Source organism: Etheostoma spectabile, chromosome 18 (assembly GCF_008692095.1).
Source record: "Etheostoma spectabile isolate EspeVRDwgs_2016 chromosome 18, UIUC_Espe_1.0, whole genome shotgun sequence".
Lineage (NCBI taxonomy): Eukaryota > Metazoa > Chordata > Actinopteri > Perciformes > Percidae > Etheostoma > Etheostoma spectabile.
In genome coordinates, this window is record NC_045750.1 from 7,316,870 (window position 1) to 7,340,788 (window position 23,919).

At 39.8% G+C, this 23,919-nt stretch overlaps 1 protein-coding gene across 1 annotated transcript in view; it reads right to left on the minus strand.

Annotated features, from left to right (window-relative positions):
* lama2 (laminin, alpha 2) overlaps positions 1-23,919 on the minus strand; it is a 185,763-nt gene that overhangs the window by 147,229 nt on the left and 14,615 nt on the right. Inside the window, exon 2 of the mRNA XM_032543629.1 lies at positions 21-187. Coding sequence (XP_032399520.1) covers positions 21-187 — 167 coding nt within the window. The remainder of the gene's footprint in view (positions 1-20; positions 188-23,919) is intronic.

Consider the following 23,919-nt stretch of genomic DNA (forward strand, 5'->3'; position numbering starts at 1 on the left):
TGTGAATCTCTCTTACCAACTGCTTTTGTACTCTTTTGGTTGCAGATTCGACACTGAGCGTTTCTAATAGGCTGGCCAGGTACATGTTCCACCAGCTTACAGAACATTTCTGGACCCAGTGAACCACAGGTAGCATTAGCGGATATATCGGCCATGGACGCCAGGTTCAACACAGCCGGGAAAAGTCCTGCAATGAAAAAGACACAGGCAATTACATACAGAAAAAAATGATAAAACAAACAGCTGTATGTATTAGTTCTGCCGCCTGATATACATGCTGTATAGAAGCAGCAGAATATTAAAAGTTGGATGTTTTGGGAAATAAACTTGTTCATGCTTGACAACAGATGAAGTTGATATCAATCTACTCATTTGGCTGTGAGTTTGAAAGCAAACAATAATATAAAATGCCAGACAACTCTTTGAATCCATTAAATATCACAAAGATGTATCTATAAAGTTGAAATTTTAAATAATACATAAAGTGCAGCAAAGTTCGGCTAAATTGTTTGGTCCGATTATCACTAATCACATGTTCAAGTCCATTCAGAGCAGTTAAAATGAGGTTGGACTGGTCTATTCTTCAAAAGCAAATAAAATGTGTTAAAAAATTGCCATAATGCAGTACAGTGGGGATTATTAGAAACACCCAACACACCCCGCTTCGCACACAACTTTTGTATTTAAAATCATTACAATTATGTGAGTTTCTCTCTATAGCCTTGTTCCAAGTGAGCCAGGAAGCGCTGTATGGCTGTTGTTCTGAGGTTATGAGTAATTAGTGTGGAACATGAGGGGGGTGGGGGGCAGGTGTTTTCTACCAATTTAGGTAATCTTGGTGTATTTTCAGTGCAGTCTAATGCAGTTAACACCATTTACCCCTCACAGATAGCGAGAGCCGTATTCACTTTATCTTTGGATAAAAGAAGCATGCAGAGAACAGTTTTTTGGCTAGCGTTCAACTGTGCAGACTTTGGGCAGTGTGATGCTACTATATCAAAGGACTATTCATTTGCATTATGTTGCCCAAGCAATTCTTTTTCATTTCCTCTCCATGGATATTTTTCACTGCTGGAAAGGAATATAAACTTGGAGAGAACATACATTATGGAAAACCCTGCATAGATTTCTTTCCAGGATATTGTTGGAAGCCATCAATAATGTTATACTATGCAAACATTACTTTGTTTTCCTCCCACATGCCCTTATCAGTGGTTGTGGTATTAAACAAACACCTCACAGACCAGAGTTTCTCAAAGTGGGGGCCGTGGCACTCTCCCAGGAAGTCTGTGAAACTTATTCAGATTCATTCAAAAAATTGTTTAACAAAAGGCTTAATAGTTCAACAAATATGTTCATTTCTAAATTGAAAATAGTTCATAGATTACTTTCTAAGCTAACAAACTCCAAATCTGCTAATGTGTTTAATACATGTCTAATGACCTTTATAATATATTTCTCTTGTGTTCTTTTTTTAAGTGTAAAAAAATGGGATACCTCATAATATTCCAAGGGTCATACATGAGTGTCTCAATCTTATAAGGGGCTGAAAAAAGATTGAGAACCTCTGTCCTAGAAGAGATGTAAGTAAAACGGCACATATAAATATCTCTACAGTCCATTATAACAAACTGTTGGAGGCATATGATTACAACCAAAGGGAGTGTGCTAATTTGAGGGCTCATTTGTACTATGACATGTCAAAAAATAGTGAAAATCACAATTTCCCAAAGCCCAAGTTGATTTTCAAATAGCTTGTTTTGTCCAAACAACAGTCCAAAACCCCATTATGTTCAGTTTACTATCATAGAGGAAGAAGTAAATATCTATATTTGAGAAGCTTTTGCCATGACATGTTTAGTAATGCATGTAGTGTAGCTGAAGTCAAGGTATGAAAATAATAGATACAGAGCATGTCTCATATTGTACAGTCAAAAGCACATCTATGAAAAAAATATACACAGTATATATAAAATAATTCTCCTGACAGCCAGCTAGCCAAGTAGCTTGTGTAACCCAAAAAAGAAATATAATGAACTGATTAACTCTTAAGCCAGAGAGCTCTAAACAAATGGATCATTATTTATGTCTGCGTGTCATCACCACACAAATTCACCCTGAGACTGCCCACAAGTATTTGTTTCCAGCAGACTCCACTGTGTTGTTCCCATGGTAAAAGCACATTAGTCCCAGAGTGAATGACAAGTTTGTTGGACTTAAACTACTGGAATGCTCAACAGACTGTGCACATGGTTCATATTTCCTGTCTGGCAAACACACAGACAAACACATGCACGTACTGTACAATGTAACGTCAGATATCCCTGTTCTGGTTTAAAGTCAACAACTTTTTTAGTTAAACAGCATGTGCACTGTTATACAAACATAAACACAGGAACACATACATGTAACCCATGTACATAGTAACTGTACACATAGGAGACAGACAGGAAGGGAAGATCAGATGGAAGGAGAAAAAGTACAAGAAAAATACAGAGGTGAAGCACTTGTGAAAGTGTGGACGTTGTGCGTGCGTGTGTGTGTGTCCGTGTCCATATGAGTCCAGCTGTTCGGCCAGATGTGACCACTGATGAACTGTGAAGAACATCTGAGACACCCAAAGTCTCTCTCACACATGTGTACACATTCTCACACAAGTACTCACAACAAATCAAATACAAACTTAGTCACACACATACCTTCCAAACCTCTCAGCAACAGTATCTGAGAATCTAGGGAGCCTACATTTCCATAACAGTGTTTTCATAAAGGAAAGGTTCTCACTGCTAGGACAAAATGGGAGTGGATAAGCTAGTTCCTTATCCAGGTTGTTTGTCCAAAATCCCTTAAAGGAGCTTTGAGTAAATTAGATATCCGTGGACAATAGTTGGTAAGGGAGCTGACCTCAAGAAAAGAATATATACATTATTACTTTACATTACTTTACATGTCATTTAGCTGACGCTTTTATCCAAAGAGACATACAATTGCTATGTATGTCAGGTCACATGCCTCTGGAGCAACTAGGGGTTAAGTGTCTTGCTCAGGGACACATTCAGTGGGACATACATAACACACATATGTCAAGTTTAAAATAAATTGAGTTTTTTTGTTTATGTGCTGCAGTTTTTGTTGTTGTTGGCAAATAGTATCACCAATTCATTAATCAATACTGCCACTTCCAATATGTTACCCAACATACAGTATAGAAAAGACTTTTGTAACACACATAACACAATAATCGCAATGCTTAATTCCGAACTCTATCTTAAAATAACTGAAACTACTATCAGTCCCTCAGCTTGAACATTGCAATGATAGTAAAGCTGATTTTCTTCATGTTGTATCAATGTCTTTTCAGTTCCATCTTTTCATTGTGGCCCAGTGTTTGGGTGCCTCAAGATCGCAAGTCTGATACTTGGTCCACATCTCAAAGACTCCAGTCAGTGGAGAGCAGGTTGAACTCTTTTCACTGCGCTCCTTTGTTCATTTTATTCCCAATTTGACAAGTCACATCGGGGCAAAAGGACAAGCTCTAAAAGAGAGTAACAGCATGCAGGACCCATGTGCTTACTGGATCTATCCTCCAATGCACCCAATACAAGAGCAAACAAAAATAATGCACCATCTTGTTGTTGTGTTGCCAACACAGGAAATCCTGTACCCAGACTTTAGTATAAAAATATGTTATTTAAAGCCTTAATACAAGATCAAAACAGTTGCTTTGATCAACGTATTTTTCATGGTCCTTTTCCATACCGTTTCTAACTACTGCCTTCTGCTTCTGCCAGAAAATGAAGCCAACCTCCTGCGTATTCCTGGGTTTTGATCCACAACCTGGAAGAGTCTCCAACCAGATACAAATGTGTGTGGGAGACTGTGCAATCTTTAATAGTGTCATTTTACCTTAATTTGAGACAGCTAATACCTTAAGCTCCCTATCAGTTCTGTTTGTTTGATTTACATAATCACAAGGGATTTGAAAGGGAACTTTATTTGTTCCAAGTGTAACCCCATTTTCGTTAGCTCCATCTCTTTCAATCTAGCTGGGAATATTTGGTGCAGTGTTAAACTCTCACATGGTCACATAACATGACTCCTAAATTTACATTACATTTTCAAACTTTGATTATGACATGTTTTAAAAACAAAAACAAAAAAAAAACATCTTTGTAAAGTGTTTAAGCTCTGCTTTTCACCAAATAATGCAAGGACCACTAAGACCATTTCAACTACATTTTTCATGGGTCCTCACTATTTTTGTTGTGTCATAGTAACTTTAACTAAACACCCAAATAGTTTTTGGGGAGAATCTGACTATGTGTACGGTAGGGCTGCACAATGTGGACTTCCCACGATCAAATTTGCGTGATCGAGCGATTATTTTTTATAAAGCGTCATTTCATAGAACGCTCCGGGTTTTTGCAAAGCCCATCTCCCGCTCCATAAAGCCGTCTGCTCATGAGCCAGTCAGAGTAGTTCAATGCACCCCGTGCAGCTTAGTTTCTAGATGTAGACAGTCCCAGAGGACAGAGTAACGGGAGGAAAACTCAACAGATAGCAGTCGGTTATACGTCAGTCTCAAGGTTTACCAGTTTACCAGTAAACGCAACATTATGTCCCGTGACCCCGTCTGTTGTTTTTCCGACAACAGTGCTGACCAGTGCTAGTCGGTGCTAGTAGCGTCTGTTAGCTGTTAGCTCCTCTAGGACGCACCGGTGCTAATGTCCTCGCATCCGCTGCAATGCTGTTTATATGGATATGGTTTAATTTTGCGCTACATTTCATCTGTAATGCCGTGCCTGTGTGGGATCTTTCTACGCTCTCTCGTCCTACTCTCTCTCCTCTTACTCTCCACGCCCCGCCACACAGCGGCCGCCGGTTCAAACTTCTGACATTTGTCTACAGTTTTAATTTTTTATTAACACAGCTGTATATTGTTAAATATGAGGGTTAAACCTGTATTTGTACCAGTGTTTCCATGGTAACTCTGCTATCGCGGCCGCCACGGCGAAGAACACAGAAGAAGTTATTGAATGCAACTTCAGTTGGTAGAGTAACAGCATGGGAGACGGAGCTGCTGGACCTGGGCCAGAGATGTGACCCATGGCTAGAATACCATAGTTCATAAAAATGCAGCGCAGTGAAGATACAGACGTTTCATACACACGACGTGTGTATCCGCCGTTCGACCCGTGCTGGACCGTTCATAATGAGTCAGCCGTCTCTCTGTGAGTAGCGTCCATCACACTCCCTCTCGCAGTTATAAATAGCCTATATGACAATACAATTTGTTTTGGTTAAAATCAACAAATAATCGTGAGAATAATCGCGATCAAAATTTTGATCAAAATAATCGTAATTATCATTTTGGCCATAATCGTGCAGCCCTAGTGTACGGCTCCGACGTTAGCAATAGAGGTGCATGATATATCATCTTAATATTGTCATCGCAATATCACGATGCACAATATGATATCAAAAGTGTCACAATAAGTATGCAATATTTTGTTTATTTTTTGGAGCGATGCGTCCCGTCCGTTGACTGAGTCAATGAAGAAATAGATAGAGACAATAAAACAGAACGAATCATGAGTGCATGATACTATCCCAAAAAACAAAATGGTTGCAGTTAATACACCAGGGCTAGCCAAACAAGCCTTGCTAGTGAGTGCTTTGTCTAGTGGCACAAAGTACGACAAGAACTTGATGAAACATACCAAAATCACCAATGCAATAATGTATTATTTGGCCAAAGATATGATGTTCATCCACACAGTGGACAAAAAAGCTGTATATAAGTCTCACACTGCACTATATTGTTATGAATCTATGCATATTGTTATTATGCATTTTCCCATAACTTTTGTAATTGTATGTTTAAAAATATTGAAATTAATGTTGATGTTGTTATATTTATAATCAATATCGCAATTGCACATTTTGTCAATATCGTGCAACCCTAGTTGGCAACCGATAACCTTTTTTCTCTCTTGCCTTTTACTGTATTTTGAACAATGAGGTGAGATAACAGAGACATGGAGAGGGCTGACTAAAGACAGGGTTCAGATTTCAGATTCCCTGAATGACAAGGGCACAAAGACTGTCTGCCTTCGGCTCTACGGCTCCCTCACACACACACACAGGTACGCATGCACACACACACACACACACACACACACAGGTACGCATGCACATACACACACACACAACATACCTACTCAGATTCATCACCTTCCATTCATTTCTCTTTGCTCTGATAACCATGGTAACCTGTCTGTCCATGTGTGTGTCTGTCTGTCTGTTGGCCTCTCAATGCCGTGTCTTCGCTCTGTTAACCAGGTGTCTCAGAGGATTTACTGCCATGTAGGCTCTAAATTATAATACTGTCAAAAGAGTACACCCGGTGAAAGCTGGGCAATGTCATTGCCAAAGAAGTTGAGTCTGCACCCCAATGCTGATGACAAAGCAACATCCCTGGTAAAGTTTGACGATTTTTTTCACATGACCCACCTTTCAGTAACCTTGACGCGTCAGACGGTTTGTTACACAGAATCATCTAAGAATCTATCAGTGGAAGCTAAAATAGCAGGCACTTTCAAAAAAAATACCTGACAGGTGATAGGTTGAATCATCTGTCAATCACGTTGGCTGTTGTTGTTTAGAGCAAACACACACCTAAACCATGCCCGTTGCTGCCAGTAGCGATCCCGCGATTGACGCGTGATTTTCGAGAGAATCCAGCTGCTGTGTAAGGTAAACCTGTTGGGTCATCACTAGTGCTGTCAAACGATTAAAATATTTATTCGCAATTAATTGCATTAATATCATAGTTGACACGCAATTAATCGCACATTTTCATCTATTCTAAATGTGCCTTAATTTCTTTTCGTCCCATTATGTTTCTCATTTTAATGCTCTTAGAAAAGAAAACACCCTGATGTGGTGTATTAGCCTGAAAATACATTTAAGTTTTAAGTGTGCATGTGTCTTGTACATATTCATCTGTGCACATACTGTATGTGTGTCTGCATGGTAGTTTAATTGTCTATAACATATTTGTGAATGTATATTTTTTTACCTGCGTTTTACATGGGGGGGATCTTGTGTTACTATTTTTCATTCTCTCTCACACACACACACACACACACAACACACACACACACACACACACACACACACACTTCTGTATGTAGACATTTATATGTAAAGGCTCTGGGCATGTGTGTTTCTGTGTGTGTGCTTGTGAGTATACAGGATTATCGCAGTCTCATCCCTCATTCCCCTCCTGGCCCTGACCCTTTTAAACAACACTCTATCTTTCTCTAGGAATCCCTCCATCCATCTCCATCAATCTTTCTATCTTTTTTTGCATCCATATCTCTCTCACCCCCAACTCAGGATGGAGGGACAGAGAGAGAAGGAGAGATACAGAGAGAGATGATCCTGTCTTTTTCAACCTTCTTCTTATTCCATCAAGCATACATCTAGCCTCAAAACTCAACAATAACACATCCATCACACCCCACACACACACACACACACACACACACACACACCCCACACATACACACACACACACACACACACACACAAACACACACACACACACACACACACAAACACACACACACACACACACACAGCATGGCAAGCAGTGCAGAGTCATCGTCTACCATGACAGAAAAAGCAAATAAAGTTTTATTCACAATGTAATAAGAAGCCTTTATACAATACATTTTTTAGCTGTCATCCTTAATCTTGTGGAAATCCAGTCATAGCTGGACATTTCCTCCTTAAGTCTAGATTTAAAAAGAGGATCTGCAGCAATGTGCAGTACAACCAAAATATAGTGTATAGTGTTTTTTTGTATGTAAAACTATTCTGGTACAACCTCAAAATACAATTATGAAAATGAGCACAATATGGGCGCCTTAAGAAGTTGTGATTGTGGGCTAATAAGAGAATATGAGCCCCTCCCCACCCTCCCGCAGACACACACACACACACACACACACCACACACACACACACACAGAGACTGCCAAGCATTGCTATGGAGGCTGATGGCAATGTCAATTTCATTAATTTGTCATTTTGGTTTTGATCCTACAGTCTTGATATCGGAAAATAATTATCTTGCTATCTACATCAACTTTTGTTGTCCTGTAAAGCCTTTTTTTTTCTACAGACAATTAGATAAATTGGTAAAATGATTGTAGCTGCGATGGTAGCCTGAGTCAGAACTAACCCTAACCCTAACCCACTGTAAAAAATAAAAATAAAGATAAAAACTGATCTAAAGATATTAGGATAGAGCGTTCTACCAATAAAGAGCTGGATTATTATATATGGCATTACCACAACAGTTCAAGATCTATGTAAAATTATTTAGCAAGCTATTTAATTAAATCATGATCTCGAGATAGTAGAATGACAAGTGAACACCAGGTGTAGCAGTAGTCATTGCATTGAAGATATACACACATTATATTTACTTCTATTTAGATACCTCATCTTGAACATTATGTGTCAGCTCATTCTCTGAATAAGGATTTTTTTTGTCGCATTTTAAATTTAATCAGTTAATAACTAAAAGAAACCTTCATTCCTCACCTAAAAATAGATATTCTTGAATAACACCTACATGGTACAAACTAAGTGTCATAACTAAAGTTTTTCAGTGATTGAAGTTTGAATAAGAATAATTTCTTGAATTGAATAAAAGAAAAAGAAAAATGAACCCAGGCACGAATAATAATTGTACAATAATTACAAATGAAAATGGTGTAAGTATAGCATGTGATCATCTTTGTCTAGATCAAATCATACGCAGAGACTCCCACACACTGCTGCTCGTCATAGCATTTATTGATGATTTAACTTTGGCAAAGCTCACATCTAACAAAAAGGTTTAATATTAGCACTCACAACACACACACACACACACACACAGCTGTCAGTGTTGCGTGGTTGCTGCGTGTTGTTTCTATGGTAACATCGTTCGTACTGACACGATAAATGAATGACTTTTCTAATAGATGGTAAATACCTTTCCTGGACATTGGCTCTCTGCTTCTGTCACTCTCTGTCTCTGTGCCCATACAAACTTCCACATTTAAAGAGTTTTCCATAATATCATCTGTGTTGCACACTTTCTAACTGGTGCTTAAACTGTTGTGGATTTAATGTGTGATTCAGGATCCGGTTTAACCTGAGTTAACTTATCATTTCAACATATCAACTTACTCATTTTAATGTTGACAGGCCTAGTTTTTTGATCTAATTGAACTTTGGCAATGTGTGGTATTTGTTATATCTTAGGAGTTTAAATGTGTAGTTTTAACCACTAAAATTGAATCCAGGTCAATTAATCCCTGGGGCGAAATGAAAGTATGTACAAAATGTAATGTTAATCCATTCAATTTGTTTCACTCAAAACCACAAATGAGAGGCGCCTGGGTAGCTCACTTGGTACAGCACGCGCCCATATATAGAAGCCCATGTACAAACTGTGGCCCATTGCTGCATGTCACCCCTCTCTCTCTCTCCCCTTTTATGTCTAAAGCTGTCAATAATAAAGGCCTAAAAATGCCAAATAAACAGGAAAACAGGAAAGGTCATGGGTTCACCAAGGTCAGTAGGATGCATTGCCTTGGAACCATGAATGTCTGTACAGTAGTTTGTGGCAAGTTTTTAAGATAGGCATTGAAGTGGTGGACCTACAAACTAGGGATGTCACGAGAAACCGGTACTTCAGAACCAACTCTGTACCAAAATTCTGAAAATGTCATTATTCTATAATACCGTATGTATGCAATCCTTCCAGACCTGACATATACTGTACGCCTAACGTTACAAATATTCTTGACTGCAGCTAAATGCTGAAGAAGAACATGCATGGAAAAACAGCAAATAGCCCCTCATCTCCGTGCATGGCTCGACCGCATTCAGCTTCTGGCTTTACCGTACATCCACGGCGGCGGCTTTCACGGCTTCACCTGGAACTCCCAAACCACCAAGTGAGTCTCTACTTGTCCCATCCACTCCCCACCAAAACAGAAAGTTGTAAACTAAAAAGAAAATCACTGACACTGAAAGAAATTGACACTGAAGCATTATTATTTTCTTCTTTCTTTTACACACCGTGGTATCAACTTTGGTAATGTGTACTTTTGTTGGTATTGGTACCGACTGGTAGATTTAAATCTAAATCTGAGGCCAGGGTTCTCAGCAGGAAACCAATGGTAGGCTAGTGAAGGAGTTTAAATACCTTGGGGTCTCGTTAGCGAGTGAGGGGACCATGTGAGATTGGTCGGAGAATCGGAGCAGCCGGTGCGGTATTACATTCCGTTTATCGCACCATTGTGACGAAAAGGGAGCTGAGCCAGAAGGCAAAGCTCTCGATCTACTGGTCAGTTTTCGTTCCTACCCTCACCTATGGTCATGAAGGCTGGGTCATGACCGAAAGAACGAGATCCAAGGTACAAGCGGCCAAAATGGGTTTTCTCAGGAGGGGGGGATGGCGTCTCCCTTAGAGATAGGGTGAGGAGTTCAGTCATCCGAGAGGAGCTCGGAGTAGAGCCGCTGCTCCTTCACGTTGAAAGGCGCCAGTTGAGGTGGTTTGGGCATCTGGTAAGGATGCCTCCTGGGCGCCTCCCTAGGGAGGTGTTCCAGGCACGTCCAGCTGGGAGGAGACCTCGGGGAAGACCCAGGTCTAGGTGGAGAGATTATATCTCCAACCTGGCCTGGGAACGCCATCGGGATCCCCCAGTCGGAGCTGGTTAATGTGGCTAGGAAAGGAAAGGTCCCTTGCTGGAGCTACTACCCCCGCGACCCGATACCGGATAAGCGGATGAAGATGGATGGATGGTGGATTTTTGATATCGTGACATCCCTACTACCAACCGACTACTCTACATTGCTTTCCCTTGAGCCATGCCGCCACTGTGACTAAACAAAAACATAAGGACAGATCAGACCAAATCATCCGTTAACTTTGAGTTTTGAAGTTTCGTTGTTAACTGATATTCCATCTATCCTTTTTTTGTGAGTTTATTGAATTGACACCCTTGAGTGGGATTCAAAAATGGTTGCTGCAACTGTTGACATTTTCAGAAACTTTATCCCTAAATGTCATGCTGAGAAAAAGATGGGGACAGATCGATACTGCTGTGACCCTAAATTCATAGCTATTTTGCAACATACTTACAGCTTCAATATTCACAATGAATGTTGTCATGATGAGCCTGCGACAATCCCTGCATTTTGGGGAGGTGTACAGTCACTGGACTACCATAAAAACATAATAAAATCACTAGAGAAGGTTATTATTGTGTCACTCTGTCAGTCTCCTAAACCATCCCAGAGTGAATGTATTACATATCAAGCTAATTGCAACTGAAAGTACATTTTATAAGAGTGTCATTAGTCACGTTATTATATAGGACAAAGATGATGGTCTGCCTTTGATTCACTTTCTCTGTCTGACTTTCTCGTCTGTTTTTCGCAATATTATTTCTCCACACCAGTGCTGTAAATAAATATGTACTTTTAGTTCTCTTATTACTTGTCGGCCGTGATAAAAGTTAGTAAATGTACATCAATCTATATTTTTCTATCCCCGCCTGTTTCTCCGGCATTACATCTGTTGGCTGCTCTTCTGTCGACCTCCGGGGGGGGTTTCAGGGAAAGCTGAAATAAAAACTAAGTCAACATCCTGCTCTCACAAGGACTTCCTGCCCCCGCATGCATATGTGTGCATATGTGTGTATGTATGTGTGTGTGTGTGTGTGTGTGTGTGTGTGTGTGTGTGTGTGTGTGTGTGTGTGTGTGGTGTGTGGGTGTGTATCTTCCCGCCAGAAATGAAGCTCCAAAGAAAAATGCAAGCAGACAGTCAGTCACCCTGCCTTGAAAGACAGCAACGAATGGCTTATTATACAAAGAAAATAAAGCTACAGCAGAGAGTACTTGTAGAAGAGAAAGAAAGAGATTGCGAGCTGATCAGAAGGCCATCGCCCCATATCACTTCCTTTGTCCTTCCTTCAATTAAATTCATTTCATGGACTTACACCCACATGACAAGACCTCCCTTTCTCTCCCATTATCCCATGGAGACAGAACCAGGCAAAACGAGGACAGCAAAGTTGTTTGTTATTATATCAAGATGCACATTTTTATAAACAACGCTAAATCTGATTTGATTTGAACAGTTTTCCTCATAAGTCATAATTACTCTAATTGTTACAATTGTTAGAATTCACATACAGTATCACACATGCAACTACATGTTTCATATTTCTGTACTGTATATTTTTATTCATCATGCCCATGTGCATCAAACTTCTGCTCGTAATTGCGATTTCAGGAAATTAGGGACCCAAATGTCCTTTCCAGATGTCCGCACAACTCGCCAGAGAAGAGTGTGTGTGTGTGTGTGTGTGTGCGTGTGTGTGTGTGTGTGGTGTGTGTGTGTGTGTGTGTGTGTGTGTGTGGTGTGTGTGTGTATGTGTGTGTGCGTGTGTGTGTGTGCGTGTGCGTGTGCGTGTGCGTGTGTATGGTTGATTTTTGCAAATGCTGTCCTCTTCCAGACGGTCATGAACTCAGACTAAACAGGAAAACCACAAAGTTATAGATGGTTAATCCCCTACTTAAGCGCACTCATAACACACACACGCCCAAACAATTTCAATGAACTGACCACATCTGCTGGAGGCTATGGTGATCACTGTGCTTACAGACTATGTGGGGGGGATGTCTAGCTGTCTCCCAGGAGGCCCTAGTGGTTCTCTCAGATTCATTTTTTAGACTAGAATGCAGGCTATAATATGACAATCCTTCTACAGAAACGTGGGCATTTTAGCAACATAATATTGCCTGGTTCACACATTGTGTCCGAGCGTGTGCACGCGACTGCCGAGTTAATGCCGATGCCTATAACTTTTTTGCCTAAAAACTTTTGCCAACAAAAAATAAGTATGCAAATGGAAGTTTTAAACTCTCATATTCAGATCTTTTAACCATAAGAAATCAAAATGCAGTGAATTAAAAACCACACTGCATAAAAACTTGGGGGGGGGAGATACAGGGGAGACAGGGGCAGAAAGACGGAATGTTTATGCGCAATAACTCCTGGATAAGTGGTTGAAGTGATTTAGCTGAGCTCAGACCAGCCAGCAGTAAATCCATCCTGCAATGAACCAACTGCACTCTCACACACTCAAACACACACGCGCACACAAAAACACACACCGTATCCATACCTGATGAGGCAGTGATGAGGACTTTGTTAAATCATCCACAAGCACCTCAGAGACACAGTTGTGTGAGTGTGTGTATGATTTAAGTACAGTAGGAACTCATCTGTGCTAGCCTTGGTTAATACTTACAGTCTAGCCAAGGCCAAGGCCACCACACACACACACACACACACACACACACTCCGTCCATCTCGGGAATATGGGGAATATGTTGGTGTTGGTAATGAAAACATGCCAGTGAGTAGATTTACAGGAGAGAGCAACTTGACCTCTTGCCCCAGAGAGATTTATCACTGGTACAGGATCTAATCTTCTCACAGCTGCAATCACTACTTTTATAGACCGATTTTATTGACTGGCCGATATATCGGAAACAAAAACAAATCCAGTGTAGCAGGCTTTACTTTTTTGTGATGTAAATTGAGGGAGCAAAAGCTGTATCGGCTTCAGATATCGGCTCAAGAAAATCGGCAGCCCGTATCGGTCATTGGCTGATGAAAAAATAATCGGTATTGGCATAGGCACTAAAAAATCCATATCGGCCGATCCCTATTACTTTCTGCTCCCAACCCCACAACAATCTAGAATAGAAAAGGAATAGAATAACAAATGTGCTTTTTCTTGGACCAATCAGTTTCTTTAGCTGAGAAATTGTTCCTCCTCACACTGCTGACTGCTCTTGCTTTAAAAGCGTTCCCAGGGGATAAAGTCAGGGTTCAGTGACTGCTCAGGCTTTACTGTAAGAGCATGTGTATAGTGTTCAAGTAAAGCCGAACAATGACACAACTTGACCTCAAAGAGTCTGAAGCTTTCCAAGTGAATGTGAGCCCCTGTTTCCCATATTGGTAGGTTCCACTTGGGCAACCCGCCCAGGTAGATTGAGACTTACCCAGGTAGATAACATCCAAATACTTTTTCTTTTTCCAATCAAGGCTGTATTTTTTAAAGTGCACACAGACCAGCGGCCTCCAGCGCCTCCCCCTCGTGAAGCTCCGCGCCGCGCTCATGACAGTGTCAACGCTTCATTTCAAGCTCAGAGGCTATTGTTAGTAGTAGCATGCTGCTGGTGATCTTGCTGTGGGATTAACTGTACTAAACTGTAGAAACGCTGCGGCCACACCGCTGTGAAAGCTCCCTGAACGTCATTTATCAGAGTATGATTGTTACCCATGTCCGCGACGGTTTCCTCTGCTCTATATCTTTATAACGGAGCTGACCGGAACTGACTGCTAATCGAAGCTAATCATTGTTAACCTCTCCGTGCCTGTATCCATTAACTGTATTTAGGAACTCGAACCAGAATAAAATCCGTAATTTTATTAAATTGGCTGAGTTGTTTAAATGACAGAAATCTGATGAGAACTTTATGAGTGCAACAGGACATGTACAGGACAGTGTGTTCAGATCCCCAAACCACAGATTAAAACACTTCAAAATACAATGATCCAGCAAACAAAATGAACAAGAAATAGTCCTATCTATATAAGATTAGGAGACAGAGTTAGGAGACAGTGTTGATGATCATAGTATAGTTTACAGTTAAGCTGTTAATACATATAACATTTGGGCTCCAGGTAATCAGCTATTTTATCTGCTGAATCGTTAACTTTCGACAAAAAAAAACAGATTTAATTGATATAGCACATCATGGCTACACTTTCCTTTCATTTGTTTTAAATTAAAAAAGCATTTTTTTAAGCAGAATACTGAAAGCAGCAGAAAGGAAGAACTGTGTACATTTTAATATCTTTGTTTATCGCGAGTAATATCAGTATTGCGATATTCAATGTTATAGCATTTCCCATATTTTCCTCATATCGTACCCTGAAAATTGGGTCAGATGCTGCATCCTGTCCCAATACTTTCATCTGTATATGTCTCATCTTTCAGTCAGTAAATAGTTTCTTTCTAAATTATCTGATAATGTTATGTGGTGGGAAACACTGTGAGCACAACATCTAAAAAACTGTGGATCACACAGTGGAGGTAGTCACTACACAGTGGCAATTCACTGTAATGAACATGATTTAAAGATTTTAAAAATATTTCCAGATGGGTAATGGGATATAGATTGTTGCGGCCAAAAATGCCTGATGTTGTGGGCACTTTTGTAAATGTTTTTGTATGTTTGTCGCAATGAAGTTGCGGGAGACAGAGAAAATTGTGATTTTCTTGTTGTCGTATAGTTCTTTAAAAAGAAAAAGAAAACTTGTTTGGGGGAGAATAAAACTACTCTGGGCTGAGTTTACCTGGTAACCTTAGCAAAAAGGCTTAGGGTGCTGCTCATATTGGTTTAATATGAAAATGGCTGGTGGATTTAAGACAAAAATTAATAAATTATTGAATGAATAAAATTTTAACATGTCTGTCAGTGGCTTGTTGATCTTTACATTGTTAAATAAAATATCAGTGGGTTTAATTGGTAACATAGCATTTTGAGTGCAGTCCTGATACTGTCAGCCATGTTGAATGTTGACAAAGTTACAGAACAGAGAAAAAGATATATCTTATGTTGGGAATAGATGTAAATTTTATAAGAAGATAAGATGGAGAAGAGAAACAGGGTGGAGAGAATGACTGTGTAATGACTAGTGTATTTTGTACATGTGTTTATGTAGATGTATTTTGGGAGTGTGCAGGTCTTCCTATCATGAGTGTGTTCTGTGTCTGTCAAGTCAGGAAATAACATCATTCTCTCGATGCGGCCGGTAGGGTGACAAGAGATTGTGGGTAATTGGAAATCCAGATGGACGTGCATGAGCTTCCAGGAAGAAACGGTTACCGAAGAGATTGAAACGGAACACAGGCTACAACGTTAATATCACTCATCTCCGTCTGAGCACCTTTTTTATTCTCTCACTTTTCCTACACTTTATCATATTCCTCATTGTTCCTTGGCTCGTGGCCTTTCTCCTCTCCTCCCCTCTTTTTTCCATTCAATTGACGTATGAATGACACAGGGAGAGACAGGAAACGGTGTACTATTGGCAAAAGAGTTGAGTGGGCTGGTGCATGGGGACCAATCAACAAAGTATGTATGAAAGGAAGAGTCACTTATCATGACTAATATTCACCGTACATGCACAGAGAATCAATGTCAGTAGTCTTATCTGGGGAACAACATCTTCACAGTACTGAAGAGAGAGCTAGCCATCACTGAGACTGGTGGTAGCTAGACTTGCTGTCATCAGTCTCTCTGTTGGTTAGCAGAGGGAAGAAGCACCTTTTAATAAGTTACTGCTATGACAATAGCATAGTATGTATGTATATGTATGTATATGTATGTATGTATATGTATGTATGTATGTATGTATGTATGTATGTATGTATGTATGTATGTACAGTAATAGTATGTTTTGTTCTATTCAATCCGAACTTCCATGAATGAGACAATGGAGCCATTTTTCTGCATGTGCACACAGAGTCTTGATCACATACATTTTGTACGACAGCATGAAGTCATTTTGATTCCAAAAAGCAGATTTCCTGCTCATCTGCCCTCTCACAGGGAGGTCAGAAGTCAGGGTCAGCTACAGTCTAGTGACGGCAAAAAAAAACATGCAGAAAGTTTGATATTATCTGGTTTGCTTGGTATTGCCATTTCAACATTTAATGTTATGTTATGTCCCTGCAGGAAAAGCACAGGGGGAACCCATAACATAAATGATGAGTTCCCTTCAGCAATTATAGCAATGCAATTAATAATATCAATTAAAATAATATTAGGTAATTAATTATAAAACAAATCAAAATGCCTTATAAACAATGCAAAATCCAACAGTTTTCCTCTATAAGTCATAATTACTGGTGCAAATGTTAGAATACCACACATACCAATAACATTTTTAATATTCCTGTACTGTATTTTTATTCAATTTTTATCTCCAAAACATATATTTGTTTGCATGTATTTCTGACTGTATTTCCCTTCAGTGTTTGCATATTACTCCCAATAAGTAAAATCTGAATGTGTTTACCTAGGTCTTAAATCACACACTGAACATCCTAACCATGCACTACACATAAGCGGATAAAACGGGAAAAGAATTCACAACAAAATGATTGAAATAGAAATGAGCTCACCCGGAGTTGGGAGGGTTCTCACACACAGCATTAAATGATGGCTATGGATTTTGACAGTGCTGAACTACAGGTTGCTGACTCATCGCTTTTGACCAGTACTGATGACTGAACATCTACTATTAGCTGGCCCCGGGCTACCGCTAACTGCTTTGGCACAGGAAATGTTCAGGTTAGATTGAGCGTATAGCTGAAACGTGTGTTTGACAATATAGAATCCATTACGGTGTGTGTGAGAGCTTAATAGACATTATGTGTGTCCACAGTGCGTCATAAAAGTATTCAATCTTTTATCATTTTTTTCCCCGCAGGCAGCTCCTTTATAGGGACACGCATTGAGATTGCCTGTTTCAGTGAGTGTGTTCACATGAGGGACTAGTAAAAGAGAGTGACATTGAAAAAAGAAGAGATGAAACTATGTGAAAGAGATAAGTAGAACTAGTTGCAAAGAGAGGGAAAGTGTGAGTGAGTGAACACAGCACTCGATTGACTACAATGTGTTTGATCTCACTGAAGTTCAGATGTGTCGTTCACAAAACTATCTGTTACACCAATGCTCAGATACGCGGTCTGCTGCCACTTTGTGTTTGTGTATGTGTGTGTGTGTGTGTGTGTGTGTGTGTGTGTGTGTGTGTGTGTGTGTGTGTGTGTGTGTGAAAGAGATTGAGAGAGAGCTGTGTGTGTTGGAGTATATAGCATTCATTACAGTGGCGCTACAGACAAACTGCTCCCTGGATAGACATTGATTTTCACCCAATGGATCTCACTGTTAGCAAACCTAATAGCTTGGTGGGTAATGGGTACATGTTATGAATGAGCCCCTATGGGCAGGACAGAGGAGGAGATGAGAGGACAGGAAAGGATGTAGGATAAAAAATGGAGGAGAATGTCAATAAATGAAGGAGGGGATGAAGACAAAAAAAGGAAAGGAAGATGTGAAAAAGAGAAGAGAAAAAATACTAGAGGAGAAACCAAAAGGAGAAGAAAATGAACTTGAGGGCTAAAAAAGAAGACAAGAGGACAGGATGTCAATGGATCTGAAAAAGGAAACTAAAGCTGCAAGGATTGGTCGATTAATCAATCAAGGGAAAGTTTGTGGCAATTACATTCTGATAAACAAATAACTGTTTTAGTCTTAAGTTGTGCCAGCCTTTTAAACGTGAAGAATTGCTGCTTTTATTTGTCATACATGCTAGTAAACTGAATATCAAAGAAAATAATAAATTGAATCAGGCAATAATCGTTATTTACTGCTCTAAAAAGGCAACAGGAGAGACATTAAACATAAAGTGGGGGAAGCAATGATGGGTATAAGAAAGGAGAGAGGGATGAAAAAGAGAAGGTGAGAACATAGACGAATGAAAGCTATCGAAGGAGAGAAACAAGGAGAAATGAGAGGAAGACAAACAGAGGAGAAGAGAAAGTGAATAAATCAGATGCGGGTTGAAAGGGGAGCTGCTATTTACCATTACTGCTAATAGGTTTCAAAAGGAAGCAAGTCGTTAGCTAAATGGATAGGCCCTAAATGACACATTACCATGTTAAAGGCTGATTCCGCTCATTATTGGAGCGCTGATTCCTCCATGCATCACCAGCTAGGGCTGTGAGCTGGCCACTAGTATACAGACCTGCTGCCTCAGCAAATACACACCCACACACACAGTGGCACACCGTTAGAGAAGGACTAGGGAAAATGGCCATGAGAAAAAAGATCTCCTTGCCAGTACTAGTGTTCTGTTCTGAATCAGTATGTAAATCCGATCAAAACCATAGAAAACCTGGTTTTCCCATTAGGACACAGCTTTGTGGTAAAAAAATAAATAAAAAAACTGAAAACAGCAAGTTTTTGCATCATGAAGCATTCTTCCATCATGGGAAGCAAATGTCAACTGGTAACTGAATCCAGCCCAATGTCATATAGCATTATAATACAGCACAGAGTACCAAGTCTATGACGCAGCGTTTGTTCTAAAACAGACGGAATTTCCGCATTCGACACACTATATTTTAGAAGCAGAAAAAAAACCGCACGCCAACAGAGAGAAAGTAAGTGTTATTAAAAGAATATGTCTCTGAGTGTGCATGTAATTCATGAACAACAGACAAATGTTAGTGATGGTTTTGATCTGAGAACCAGTCAAATAAAGTCAATTTTTTTTATATAGCCCAATATCACGAATCACAAATTTGAGTCAAGGTCAACAGTGAAACAGCAAAAGATGACAGCATTAGGCTGAACCTGATAGATACATGTCACTGTATACTGTATATGCTCATTGCAGTTGACTTTTTTTGAAACTGCAATTTAGTGCCAAACTTAGCAACACACAGCTAATTTTAAAGTGTGCATAAACTCTGAAGAGTGATTAAAGGACTCCATCACACCGCCCAGATCTGCTTATAGTGTTGGTCAAGGATCTCCAGCGGTTAAATTGTGATTAAGTGTAATACATTTTGCATCCCCTTTCCCCTAATTAACCTACTTGCATTTCGTGTGATACCTCCCCAGGAGCAATTTGCCTAGATTATAGACTTGTTTTATTCCGCTGTTGGTAATGCACCAGCCCGCCAATAATTGTATGCAGGCCACCTGGAAATTAGCTCCACCACGGTTTCCCAATAACTTTTAAAAGTGAATGTGGTTTCAAGACTAACACAACACAGATATATGATTTGTATATGTTGTAATATGAAAAAGTGCTCCCAAATGAACACTGCAGTACTGATCAAATGAATGTAACTGGTACAAAGTAAATTACCTTCACTAAGTTAGCCCACAGTTCTTCAAAAAATGATATAAATGTACAATGGAGTCAGTGACATGTAATTGTGAGTGTGAGTGGACTACGACTGTAGATGTCAGGGCTAGTCTTTAAGTCTTTAAGCTAACTCGCTTCTGAGTTTCTCCACTAACACACCCCTATAGTTGTAGGTGAAGATGGCATAAAGACAACAAGCTAACTCCCACCAACAGAACAGCACAGAGAAATCCATGTTTTGTAGAATCTTGTGTTGTAGCTGCATTGCATTTGGGGCTTCCAAAGTTGCTGTCTAAATGAAAAAATAATTTGTTATTGTATGATTTCTGAACATCTGTACTAAATGGTCAATTAGGACTTTGCTCCAAGATCCAAAATGAACCACCAAAATCTGGCCTTCAAAGGGAATAGACACAATAGAAAATTGTTTAGGTTTTGCCATTGTACTCCTTTGTAGCGGCTAAGAAAGGGATAATGTAGAGCAAACGGGTCATTATTGCAAATTGAACCCTGACAGGCCACGCAGCTACTTACTAAAGATATCAATAATTTGAAACTAATTATTGATTTATACATGATTTAAGTGATTTAAAAAATGGTCCTCCCACAGTCTATGATCAGAACGTCATCCATAGAAGCGGTCTGCTATTCAGAAAAAAATGGACTGTAGAATGCTGTAGTTGACCAATCAGGATCCAGTATTCTTCAAAGCTGTGTTTAATAAACCATTAGACATGAACTTACATCACCAACATCTGGCCTATCATTGACAAAAACACTAAACAACAAAGTGGACCCAAGAATTCATGTGGAAAGTGCATTCCCAATCTGTAGTAGGGACGACATTATGTTTGAAAGCAGCTCTAAAAGTTTCAAGTAAAGTTTGCATGGATAACACATAAATGAAGTAACCCATAACCCAAACCTGCAGAAGGATATTCCACTGGTTGGAAAAAGCACAACTAGATTTGGATTGTATTATGGTTAGGGTTGTGAAAAAGCTACTCTAAGCCAAACCCCTACATCTCACACTAACAGAAGTCTTTGTTAACAAGCAAACAGAGGACAACAAGCTGGTTGAGTTGCTAGAACAGAGCAGTGGGCTCCTCTAGGAATAAATGTGCTGACAGACCACCCACCTCCCATCCACTGCCAGAACAAGCCTTGGGCTTGGCTGAATGCTTAGGTCTGCTTTCCTCTGTGGGGCTAAACAAGGTCAGCACAGGACACATGTATGAGTCACACAGATATTAAAAACTGGAATTTATGAGGTTTGGTGGATAGGAATCTTTAATATTTTCCCAACATGTATGGACATTTATTGACGGACAGGGGCATTTGCTCTACTTTTAGGATACGCTACTTCAAAAGGTCAGATTCAGCGACATTAGACCCTGCCTTATACATTCACTATTCCATACATAATAAGCAATCATTAGTTTATATAATAAAACAATCATTAGTTTACTGCTTAGTGAGTGGTAAAATTATACTTTGGACACTGGGTAATCATCTTTTTGCGCATTAGTCACATTAACAGCACTGAGGTCTTGTCCCCGCTACTGATTCTGAAATTTGGGATTTTAATGACCTGACCTTTATTTTTAATGAAACATTTTTCTACAATTTGTTTTTAGGCAAGAGCTTTACTCAAAATGAAATAAAGGGATTTAGAATTTCTGAATCAGAATCATATTCCTAGCAGTATTAAGAAAAGTTTGAAACATTTATGTAGGCCACCATGAAGTCTAAATTTAAAAAGTAACTTTAACACTAGTGGCCTCAGTATGTCTAAACTCCTCAATGGGTACCAATGAAAAACCTTATCTACAAGCCAAGCAGAAGTGATGAATTACATTATTTTTTAGCAAAAAGTTGTCTACATAATATAAATTGGCTAAAAATTGCTTAAAGCACTCATATTAATCTCATTTTCAGGTTCATAATTGTATTTTGAGGTTGTACCAGAATACGTTTCCTAGTTTCATTTTCAAAAAACACTATATTTTGGTTGTACTGCACATTGCTGCAGATCCTGTTTTCACCCTGTGTGTTTAGGTCTTTGTTTTAGCAACAGAGTGAGACATCTAACTTTACTATCTTTGTTGAGAATTGCACATGCGCAGTAGCTAGGTAATGATAACATCAGCTAGCTACTGTTTTTCCATCTTTGGTCAGTCCAAGGCAGGATTAGCTGGGAGACTTCTTCTAAACAAGGGCCACGTGTGGAATTACCTGCAGAACAGGGACATGGAAGTAGTTCTTTTGGAGATTATAGTGAACTAGTGTGTGTTTTAGCAGTGTTTTGTCATTGAGAATGAGCTAGCATGCTAACGGTATCCTGCTACAGTTAGCCACCTCGTCTCGGGCTAGTGACGTAGAAAGCGGTGGAGATTTTGAACAGCTCACCCGGATAGAAACCGTATCTCACTCAAAACAGCAAGATGGTTTGTATGAGTGTGGAAGCACTAGAGACACAAAATAACACCCATAATCCCAGAAAAGTGATTTTTTTCATAATATGGGCACTTTAAAGAAATACAGTGCACTAGATAGCAAACAAACCTCTGGGGGGAGTCTTGCTCTTGGACTCTTCAGTGCGTAAATGCTTTGCCATTTCAAGCTGGGTGTTTTGGTTCAAGCAAGGCAATTAACACACCTATAAGTTATTCAGACGATATTACAGAGACATGTAGCCATTGTGGTTTATCAACCACAGGTACCAAGAAAAAGGAAACATGTAATCCCTCTGCAGTGATGCTGGCAGACACTCGGCAACAAGATGAATTTTTCCTCAAAGCTTCATTAAACTGAACCTTTCTCAGTTTAGGCATTTCAGCTATATCTCTACCAACCTCATTGTGACCTTAACAGGAAATGACATTGTGGAATAATTCACTCCATACCAGCCTTGTCCAATCACAGACCAGTGCCCAAAATTCCCGGGTGTCACTAGTCTATTATAGCAGGGCTGCAAAAGCTCAGTGGCCCCCATCCGTCCATATATACACACACACACACACAGCCCTTTTCACATATTTCATCTTGTGTCAGATGTGAACATTTGCTCTGCATTAGGCTCTCTGTGGGTTTGCCTTGGACCAGAATAATGGAAATACAAAAAAAATAATGGAAATGTGAAATTACATACAGAATATGTCCCTATGTCCCTCCCTCTCTCTTTGTGCACACACACACACTCACACACACTCACACACACACAATATTGATGAGAAAAGCAACTGGAATAATGGAAAAGCAAAAATGTATACACTACACATACCTCTTTCTTGCTCCTTCACTATACTTCTGCCTGCCTGTTTTCATTTCTTTGTCACACACACACGCACACACACACACACACACACACACACATACACACGTGTGTATGAAAGTCAAACCCATGGCTAACCAGGCCAGTCTAATAGACTCTTATTCCTCTGATGCTTTATCAGCTCAATCACACAAACATCCCGTCCCAAAATAATGGCCTTTCTGTTTGCTGCCTCTTTCTGTGTATGTGTGTGTCCGTGCGTGTGTGTGTGTGTGTGTGTGTTTGTATGTGTGTGTGTATGTGCGTGTGTGTGTGTGTGTGTGTGTGTGTGTATGTGTGTGCATGCGTGTGTGTGTGTGTGTGTGTGTGTGTGTGTGTGTGTGTGTGTGTGTGCGCTTCTTCTATCTAGAAGCTGTGCTGCAAAGAGTATACGTGCACTGCATACAGATTTGTTAGTAAAGACAGCAATGCAACTGTTGGGTTGGAAGTCCTAGACTTTCATTCATTCATTCATCCTCCAGTCAGTCAAGCCGGCTGTACATATTTGA